This window comes from Diorhabda carinulata, chromosome 2 (assembly GCF_026250575.1).
Source record: "Diorhabda carinulata isolate Delta chromosome 2, icDioCari1.1, whole genome shotgun sequence".
Taxonomy (NCBI): Eukaryota; Metazoa; Arthropoda; class Insecta; order Coleoptera; family Chrysomelidae; genus Diorhabda; species Diorhabda carinulata.
In genome coordinates, this window is record NC_079461.1 from 2,861,587 (window position 1) to 2,871,291 (window position 9,705).

At 29.9% G+C, this 9,705-nt stretch overlaps 2 protein-coding genes across 2 annotated transcripts; one reads left to right on the plus strand and one right to left on the minus strand.

Annotated features, from left to right (window-relative positions):
- Window positions 1–685: 685 nt before the first annotated feature.
- LOC130904048 (mediator of RNA polymerase II transcription subunit 7) lies at window positions 686–7,623 on the plus strand. The gene is made up of 6 exons (XM_057816566.1): window positions 686–1,022; window positions 1,109–1,377; window positions 1,438–1,788; window positions 2,883–5,429; window positions 5,821–6,003; window positions 7,402–7,623. Exons 1-3 carry the CDS (start codon window positions 831–833, stop codon window positions 1,640–1,642), a joined length of 666 nt encoding a protein of 221 aa, XP_057672549.1. The 5' UTR covers window positions 686–830; the 3' UTR covers window positions 1,643–1,788; window positions 2,883–5,429; window positions 5,821–6,003; window positions 7,402–7,623.
- Window positions 7,624–7,845: 222 nt separating this feature from the next.
- On the minus strand, window positions 7,846–9,526 carry LOC130904049 (uncharacterized). Its single transcript, XM_057816567.1, has 4 exons — window positions 9,174–9,526; window positions 8,998–9,122; window positions 8,865–8,935; window positions 7,846–8,106 (listed from the first exon to the last, which is right to left on the minus strand). Exons 1-4 carry the CDS (start codon window positions 9,417–9,419, stop codon window positions 7,931–7,933), a joined length of 618 nt encoding a protein of 205 aa, XP_057672550.1. The 5' UTR covers window positions 9,420–9,526; the 3' UTR covers window positions 7,846–7,930.
- Between the last annotated feature and the right edge of the window lie 179 nt (window positions 9,527–9,705).

Here is a 9,705-nt window from a genome sequence, read left to right on the forward strand (position 1 = left end):
GAATTAAACTCAAAAGTACTTATCAATTTATTAATTGCAATTTAAAATATCAAAATAATGCATTTTGAGCAAGCCTTTGGTATCTCTAAATATTAGAATTAAATTTATTTTGTATTAAAATCACTTTTTAATCATCAAACCGTTTTCGGGATTCAACTTCTAGAGCGAACTAGCGAATTAAATTGATTGCTAGAACAAATTTCAGAAAAAACTAAACTAAAATATAAAGACGACCACTTTTTTGCAATAACAATGATTGTGTGGTTTGCAGGCCAACCTGGCTGAGTCCCACAGCTACTTTAGTCTCGTAATGTTTGAGGTTAATTCCCTTACAGCCTTTCAAGATATTGGTAACGGTATCATTCAAGTTTACTTTGTTAATTGAATTTACAACTTTTCAAACTAAAGTAAATACCTTAAAAATTATAAGAGAAATCGGTTGGTGTAATCATTTAAATAGTAAAAAACAGAAACCTGGAATAGATTCATCGTTGAAATCGAATAAAACTAAGTATCAAGTGTATTCGACACTAAACAATTCTTATTGATTCAAAACTATATTTAATATAGAATATTTTACCCACCTAAAAATGTTTGGTAACGCTTTCGATAATCGGATATCATCGGAATTGGTGCTATAGTCTGAAGGTAGCTGAAAATTGTTATTTGTCTATGCTTTTTAACAGTATACGTAAGTCGTGGATTGTTACGTATTTACTATTATGGACATATTGACAGTAAACCAGTAGAAGATCTTGTAGTGTTTACAAAAATTGTTTTATAAATAAATAAGAAGTAATTTTATAAAGTTATTATTCCAATTAATTAAAATGGCAAGTTCAGACGCTATCCAAGTTAGCTCATTACCTCTTCCGCCTATGCAATATGTAAACCAATATACAGATGAAGCTATTAGACGTGGTAGGGCCCCAAAGCCACCACCTCCAATACAAGATACGTACCACATGTTTGGAAATGCATTTAATACTGAAGAAAATATTATCAGGCCGCTTGAAAGTCAAGTAATTAATTATATCTATATTTTAAAATTGCATTTACTTTAATTTTGTATTAGTAAGTAGTGTTGAAGTTTTAATAAAAATTGCAGGGAATTAAAAGGTTATACCCTCTTCATTTTGATAGAAGGCGAGAATTAAAAAAATTGAATCAATCTCTGTTAGCTAATTTCTTAGATTTATTGGATTTGTTGGTGAAGTGCCCTGATTCACAACGCAGAGCTGAAAAGGTAGAAGATTTAAGTTTATTGTTTATTCATATACATCATTTACTAAACGAATTTAGACCACATCAAGCAAGGGAAACTTTGAGGGTAATGATGGAATTGCAAAAAAGACAGAGGATAGAAACTGCAAATAGGTAATTTCAAAAAATTCTAATCTCTGAATAATCCTATTGAGTTTTTACAATTATTTTCAGATTTCAAAAGCATTTAGATAAAGTAATGGATATTCTTCAACAAGCTATTCAAAATTTACCAGAACCCATGGATTTAGACTCTAAAATAATGATTGACACTGATTTATTAATGAACCGTGAAAATAAAGATAATTCAGAAAACAATCAAGACCCTTGTTATATTTTGGACAGGGTTATGTGCAGTATCGTTGATAATATGCAGTGACTTCATTCTTGGTTTTTATTATTTTTGTAAATAGTTTTGGTGTTTAGTTCTGTACATAGTGTTGTGACTTGATTTTTCAAGTGGGTTAATTATATTGAAATAAATTAGTTTTTGGTAAAGCTTTTTTAATTTTGTGGATATACAGGGTGCGGCAGCATAACTTCCTTTTTTCAAAAGTTAATAAAACTTATTGTATGAATCAGAAAATTTTTATTCGTTTTTTATAATACAGGCACATACATAAAGTTTTGTTTTACTGAGTTTTGAAGATCAAATCAGTTAGGTGACGTCCCCCATTCTCCATACACTGAGTAAACCGATTTCTGGCGTTTGTCATGACTCTTGCCAGCATAGCAGGCGTTATGTTGGCAATTTCTTCCTGGATGTTCGTCTTCAAATCTTGTAGGGTCCTTGGACGGTTCACATACACACGGGATTTCAAAAAACCCCATAGGAAATAATCACAAGGGGTCAAATCGGGAGAGCGGGCTGGCCACTCCAAATCGCCCCTAATTGAGATAAGGCGCTCTGGGAAGTGTTCCCTCAAAACAGCCATCGATGTTCTTGAAGTGTGTGCCGTTGCTCCGTCTTGTTGGAACCAAGTGTCCCCTAAGTCCAACTCATCTAGCCGTGGGAAAAAAAATTCCTGTAACATGTTTACATACCGGTGCGAATTCACTGTCACTGTGACTTCATTTTCCTCAAAGAACCAGGGACCAATAATTCCACGTGAGTAAATTGCACACCACACTGTGAAGAATGAAGATCATCATGAAGTATTCTCCTCACAAAACGATCGGAAAGTCCAAGGGCAGACGCATGTTTGCGCGCAGAACGCCGTGGTGATCGCAACACTGAAGTTCTAACTAACTCAATGTTCTCCGGTGATCTAATGGGCCGAGGGACTCCAGTTCTTCGTCTTGTCACACTTGCAGTTTGTCTGAACGTAGTGACCCACGTAACAATTGATTTCCGGTCCGGGACAGGGGCCAAGGGGGCTAAATTAAAGCGATTCCGAAAGGCGCGCTGGGTTGCGATCACAGAACATCCGCTCGAAAAGTAAACCTCAACGGCAAACGCACGCTCCTCACTGTTCCAACGCATGATGGCGACTGAACTGTGCCGGGACAAAACTTTATAGTCCCCCCTCTCGAACGAGACCACTAGCACTCCGTTACGACATCTACCGACTAAATGGCGAACTTTTTAAAAAAGGAAGTTATGCTGCCGCACCCTGTAGAAGAGGAAACAATAAATAGGTAAGCCATTGTTACATTGTTGTTATTTTCCATTTTCTAAGGTTCATCTCACATAAGGGCTTTTTCAGAAACAGTTATTCTGGATCAGTAGATTGTAGATCCTGAGAGGGATAAATTTAAAATTCAACCTACAAAACCCTTTGATTTTTAAGTAAATTTTCGAAAGATACTTGTTCATTTTTATATTTTCATATTTATTCTAACTTATATGAGGGTTGCTATTTAATTTATAAGATATAGCAACACTGATGTGAATATGTCAAATCTAACATTGCCATCATAAAGTTTGACATTTTTAATCATAAATGTTCTCAGAACATGCTGTCATATGAGTGCCATTTGAGTTGTTTACAGATACTTGAAACATTCATATTGGTCAAAAAATTGAATTAAATCTCGTGCAATGATTTTCTATGACTTTCTAAAAGCTCCTGACACTGTCTATCAGTGTTCCATCGTCGAAAGGACATTGCTGACTTTTAGACTTTGCTTTTTCTATTTTTCTTTTTATGAGTTTTTATAACCAAAGAACAAGGATGTTGTTAACAAAACATTATCACCAATACAGACTGTTCTGACGTATTTTGGCTTATAACCTTACAAGGGAATTAAACTAAGAAGTTAAAAGTCGGCAAATTATAATTTAAATTTATTGTTAATTTTCTCCATAAACTGAAAATACCATTTGAGTGTCTTTCAACTAGTAATTTAATTTGTTAGTTTAAAGTTTATATATTTATAATTTTGGCTGCATAAACCAAGGTTTAATTGTTTTTAAGTATTATTATTCTATTGGGATTTTTAATTAAACAAAAGTATAAAAAATAATTCTAATCATAGAAATGATTCACGTATTTGTTTATTAATAATTTGAAGTCATTAAAACATTATACATGAGGGTGTGCTTTATAAGAAATATAAATTGAACTTTAAAAAGTTAAATTATATGGGATCAAAAGTTTATTTCATGAGAATTTGTTATGGAAATCACGTTTTCGCTGAAGGTATTACATATTTTTGTAAAGGGCCGTAGAAAATAATATCTAACAATCAATTCTCAAATTATATTGTTGTAGGTATTTGGAAATATGAAAATAAGTTTGGTTTGACCCTTTTTTGCAAGTTGAATATATACATTATTCCAATGAAACACAAGTGAACGTTTTGGTTTTCACGAAGTAGTTTTTAAAAAACGAAAATTCACTCAGAGACTTCAGTATTATTCTACAAATACATTAGTTGAAAAGCAAACAATTATAATTATGTAAGGTGTATAAATGCCGGCTGCGATGTCAGCGGATTCCGGTATGTCAGGTCATCATATTTTAGGACTTAACTCACACTATATATCTTCTAGGTATTTAAAATGATTGTAGATAAATTGCCAACAATTACCATTAATATTAATTGAAGTAACATGTTTAACGTTAAAAGTTTGATAAGAAATTGAAATTGTAAAGTAATAAAATTATTTATATTCAACCATTAATGAACGTTACTTGAAAGTGTTAGTCGGGGATGGATATTATTACAATTATTGGTAAGCATCTCCATTTTCAAAAATTGTTTGAACCATCTTTCAAAATGACAGCACTTTATTCTACATTCTTTCCACAATTAAAATACATAGGTTATAGGTTAGAAAAAGTACATAGTATCAAAATAATGTACAAATAATTTTTAAGTTTAAAATAGTTTATTTATGTAATAAGTGTGTAAAGTAGCCTTGTTTCAACGAATGTGAGCCTGCGGATCATCCGACAAATACATTAATCTACAAAAGGCATTTACACACGAATTGCACACAATATTTTTTCCACTAGTTAAAATTTTAATAAAACAGAAGTATAATGGTAATTTTTTTCAAGCACTAGAAGATTAGAGCAAACTAACTAAACAACAGACGAATTTAATTACTTACACCGATAATACTAAAGATGCCCTTTGTACAATTATCAACTTTGTCAACTCTTCTCTATGACATGCAAGAATGCCATTTAAAAATAATTATTACTACATAAGTAGAAAAAAAAATTTGAATGGGCGCGATTTGAACCTGAGACCTCCCGCATGTGAGGCTTGTACTCTAACCACTACGCTTCGGCGAACTAAGGTTACATACATTAGCCAGTACCTAAGTGGTAAATTATTTATTGAAGACTAGTTAAAACTATATTCACAACACAAAAAAAATGAGGATCTATTAAATAGACGAAAAAATTTAAATTTTAATATTTTTTCCACTTTTAAAGTTATCACGTAATATTTTCGTTGTACAATAATCTAGAAAAGTCTAATAATATACGTCTTAAGTCCGACTATCCAACTACTCAATTGAAATATCTATAAAAGTAATTTACATATATAGATAAGATGTTTTTTGTTAATCTATTTGCGATAGAAATTCGTCATCATTTGTTGTGATGTGCCTAGAGTGGATATATGGGTATAATAATTTGTAATTCTCACAGTTTTTGTCACAAAAAAAATGTATGGGGTATTTATTAATCCTCTCAATGTAATTTTAGGTTAGTTAATTGATATTTGTTTAAAATTAATTTAGTATACTTGAAAGGTATAGTTAAAATTTCAAATTATAACATTTAATTACATATTCCTAACCTCAAAATCAATATTAAACAATCAAAATTTTCTACTATTATCGCAATACTCTGAAAACTATATTTTTTGTGGTCGAACTATTTATAAAAATGGTTTTCACTAAAATATTTGTTGACATATCTGTATAAACTCACTTTATCATTTAATTTGGAAACATTTAGGAGGGTTGAGTAATTTTATTGAATTATATTAGGTTTATACTAAATAACAAAACTGTTATAAATACTTAAAATTCATATTAAAATAGCAATAATTTATGCTATTACATACAAATCGCGTTTTACTTGTGAATTATAGGTATCACACAAAGATGTATCAGGATTGTGAGAACATGCTTAAGGACTTTTGGAGCTGAAAGACCCACGACAACTTTATTAGTAGTTATTAGTATTTGCATTGGTGTACTGCCATTTGTTACAGCAACAGCCTTAATACCGCTCAAAGTGATATTAGACCTAAGCAATGCGTTATCAACTAAAGGTAGATTTTTCTCCAAAATAGATGGTTTTACTATTAAAGAAAATGAATATTTTCAAAGTAGTTTTAGTGAGAACATTTTCAATATAACAATATTGGTAACACTGAAATGTATCAAGGAAAAGGAAATAGAGAGTTTAATGTGTTGTAGCCAAGGTTGGTAAAGGATAGGTTGTCCGATCTACACGTGACGTCATCTGTCAAAAGCCGAGAGATGAGAACATAGAAATATCATCAAAATAGAATGGAATATCGAATAGTATACAGGGTGTTTTTCTATTCTAAATTTACTTAACTAAAATATTCAACAATAATTTAGATACGTACTCTATCCTTGCTCAAATGTTTTCTTAACCTAAACTTAATTCACTAAACTAGTGTCTACATGAAATTTTATTGAAAACTCATAAAAAAATACAATCAATCTAAAAAGGGGATATAAAACAAAAGTTAACCGCGAATGGTGCAAATTGAATGTAAACATTGCTTAATCTTCGGTTCGTATTCAACAAGCAATTTAACGACTTCCTACTAATCAATCTATCCTTTACCAACTTCGTATTGTAACGAGATTAGATGAGAGATATGGAGGGGAGAATGAGAGTGAACGTACTAATACCGTTCATTTTTATCTTTGTTTTGGCGGTAAATTTGAAAATACGGTTATTTATAGAATTCAAACGTCACTTCTGAACATACAAATTTGAAACACACTATTGAAACGAGCAATTCAGAAAATAAGTGAACTTAAAAACAAAAACAGAAATTAACTACATTGTTCAATAATTGACAGTATAAACTAAAGCTGCGTAATCTGTGACCAAAACTTCAAAAAAACCGAGGACGTGCCTTCAGAAAATAATCTTCACTATTGAATCAGCTGTAATAACAAACACAACAGTTGCCAGTTGACGTGTTATCACCATTTCAATCTAAACTTATAAACAATAAATATTGATATTTAGGGACGAAATACCTATTTTAACATAATTTGTGTGAAAAGCTCACCTCATAATTTCATGATACACACTTGACAATGCAGTAATTCATGCAAGGATCAAAATGGCACCACGGGGTCTCTCGAACTTTGGATATGCACTGGTATAAGCCTCTAGGTTAGATAGTTTATTCTTCTTTTTCTTATAACTTGACCTTACCCTGTATGTTTACGCAGTTATTGAAAAAACTGGACTGTAAGTTATTGAAGATATTTTGAATTACTTAATAATATATTCTTGTGCTATAAAAACAGCACATGTTAGGAATAGGAGTTGACGCATGTTAATTTATAAAAATTTCAGATTAAATAGAAAGTTCTGGAATGAGTGGCAATATGAATGAATGGTGTTACAATATTCACTGAATCGTAGTAGAGTTGAAACTATAAATTTATTTTTTTAGGTTTTTTCTACGTATTATACTCCTTAATCTTCCAAGTGTCCTTTTTAACATTTCTTATTTGTGGATTATTTATGACTGCATTTGCATTGGCCTCTTGTTTAACATTATTACATAAATTTAATCTTATTGTCAATCATAATTAAATCTATTATGTTTTGTGACATTTTGCTAAATAATGTTTTGTAGGTATATGAATTTATAATAAAAATTGTATTTATATCATTATTGAATTTTATTTTACCCAAATCTCTCCTTTAAATTGACTAATTCATCACAAAAATCCATTTTGCTTCCTTTGAATAAACTTACTATTGAATCATTTATGAAAAATTTGCTTATATAAAAACCAAGTTAAGCAAACTTTCTCAATATTTTGTAAACGTATAAAATAACAATGACTTTAAACTCCTGTAGTTTTTACAAAAAGTAAAACAAAAGTTTGTAGTAAAATGTTTTTATTGGGAATTTATACAAAACGTAAAATTACTTAAGATACTTAACTTTTGTAAAAGATAAATCAAAGATATTCTTAAGTTTGTATATCATTTTGCAACTTTTTCTCCTCATCTTTTTCTTCTTCTTCTGTTGGATCATTATAAACTTTATTCAATGTTTCATATAAAGCATCAGTAATTTCTTTGGAAGATAATTTCTTTGGATTCAAATCAAAACACTTAAATTTTTCCGGAAATTCACCAATAACATCTGTATTTTATTAAGAAAAAACAATATGGATCCTATTTTCTAATAAAAACTCTTCATGAAACCACTTTTAGGGATAAAAGAAATCTTAGGGAAAAGTGACTACTCCACAAAATGAAAAAAAATAGTAATGAAGTCAGATCATATTTATCTCAATGAACAAGAATATCAAGTTATAATTTGAAGTTACCAACCCAGGTATTGGTAAAACAAACTAAAAATGAAATTAGTCAGAAACAATAGAAGTACATCAAAAGCTGATATCCTATAAATAATTTTGAGCCTCATAATTACATAGTAAATTTATTTTTGTAAAGCTACAAATAGCACTCTCTGAAGAGCCAAAACAACACCATTAAAAAACACTTTTTTTAAATTTTACCTCCCAGATCCCCCGAAGGTTCCTTGGACTTATATCCTGATCACCCCAGAGAAAAAATCTGAGCACGCACCTGTGAGGTATTGTTTTTTTGTCGATCTTCATTAAAAAATATTTAATTGTAAATTCAGCAGTTTTTTAAATGTTCTTTAACAACATTTTTAATGATATGATCTTTAAAACTCACTCTTCATTTTTTTACATTCAACGTTATGTTAGAAACACATTAAATTCTACTTTTTCCATTGAAAAAAGTGTCCTAACAATCCTATGATTATTTATGGATGGAAATAATATTATTAGCCTAAATAGTTTTTTAAAATTATTTCAATGTTATAATAAAATTTGAAATAAAACAACAGCATTATTTTGTAAAGGATACAGCCTTTGACACAATTAGATTCATAACAAAAAGTTGTGTTAGTCAGTAACTTGTAGACTAATATTTCAGCCCTACAAATAAATCAGTCCTTGACGTTATATAACTTGATAAATAATAGTAGTAGTAGTAATACCTTTTTTTATCCATTTTTGATTGTTTAGCTTTAAGACTCATTAATTTTTGTTCTAAAGTTTTTACTGTTTTTTCTGCTTCAATATTGCATTTTTCTAAATCATCCAGTTTTTGTTGTAATTCATCCTAAATTTATAGTACTACAAAAGATTAATACTAAATGGAAAATGAACTTACCTTTTCTTTCTCGAGTTTATTTAAAAATATGCTGTTTTTATTAGACATTTTGTCCAACTTATCTTCAGCTGTTTTATTATCAATTTTGTTTAGGAAATCCAAAATTATAGGTAGAGGCTGTAATTTTATTGGTACATTTTTGTAATCATTAAGGTATCTCTCAAATATTTCGGAAGATGAGTTAATTTCCTCTATTATTTGATTACTTATAGTTGATACAAATTTTAGTACTTCGTTGGTATTCATATTCTTAGATTACAAGATACAAAATATAATGAAAAATTCTAACAGCCCTTCGGATCTACAACTTCACTTAAATTCAAAATAACAAACTTTCTGTTTATCAAATTTCAAATTTGACAGCGGAAGTCATTTTTCAGGATACGTTCGGTAACTTATTTATTGTTAAAGATCTGTCAAACTTAAATTGTAAAAATAATATTGTTTTTGAATTATGTTTTTACATAACTTCAATGGTATGAACAACGTTTCCAATGTACCAGTGAAGTACCTATTCCTTCATACAAAATAA

What these genes read in the sequence shown, in the direction of transcription:
- LOC130904048 (XM_057816566.1), top strand. Translation starts at nt 831, where the DNA reads ATGGCAAGTTCAGACGCTATCCAAGTTAGCTCATTACCTCTTCCGCCT. An exon ending in TCAGGCCGCTTGAAAGTCAA is followed by an intron (nt 1,023 to 1,108) that starts GTAATTAATTAT and finishes TAAAAATTGCAG; the next exon opens with GGAATTAAAAGGTTATACCC. An exon ending in AGGATAGAAACTGCAAATAG is followed by an intron (nt 1,378 to 1,437) that starts GTAATTTCAAAA and finishes AATTATTTTCAG; the next exon opens with ATTTCAAAAGCATTTAGATA.
- LOC130904049 (XM_057816567.1), bottom strand. Translation starts at nt 9,419, where the DNA reads ATGAATACCAACGAAGTACTAAAATTTGTATCAACTATAAGTAATCAA. An exon ending in ATAAACTCGAGAAAGAAAAG is followed by an intron (nt 9,123 to 9,173) that starts GTAAGTTCATTT and finishes CTATAAATTTAG; the next exon opens with GATGAATTACAACAAAAACT. An exon ending in ATCTAATTGTGTCAAAGGCT is followed by an intron (nt 8,107 to 8,864) that starts GTATCCTTTACA and finishes AATAAAATACAG; the next exon opens with ATGTTATTGGTGAATTTCCG.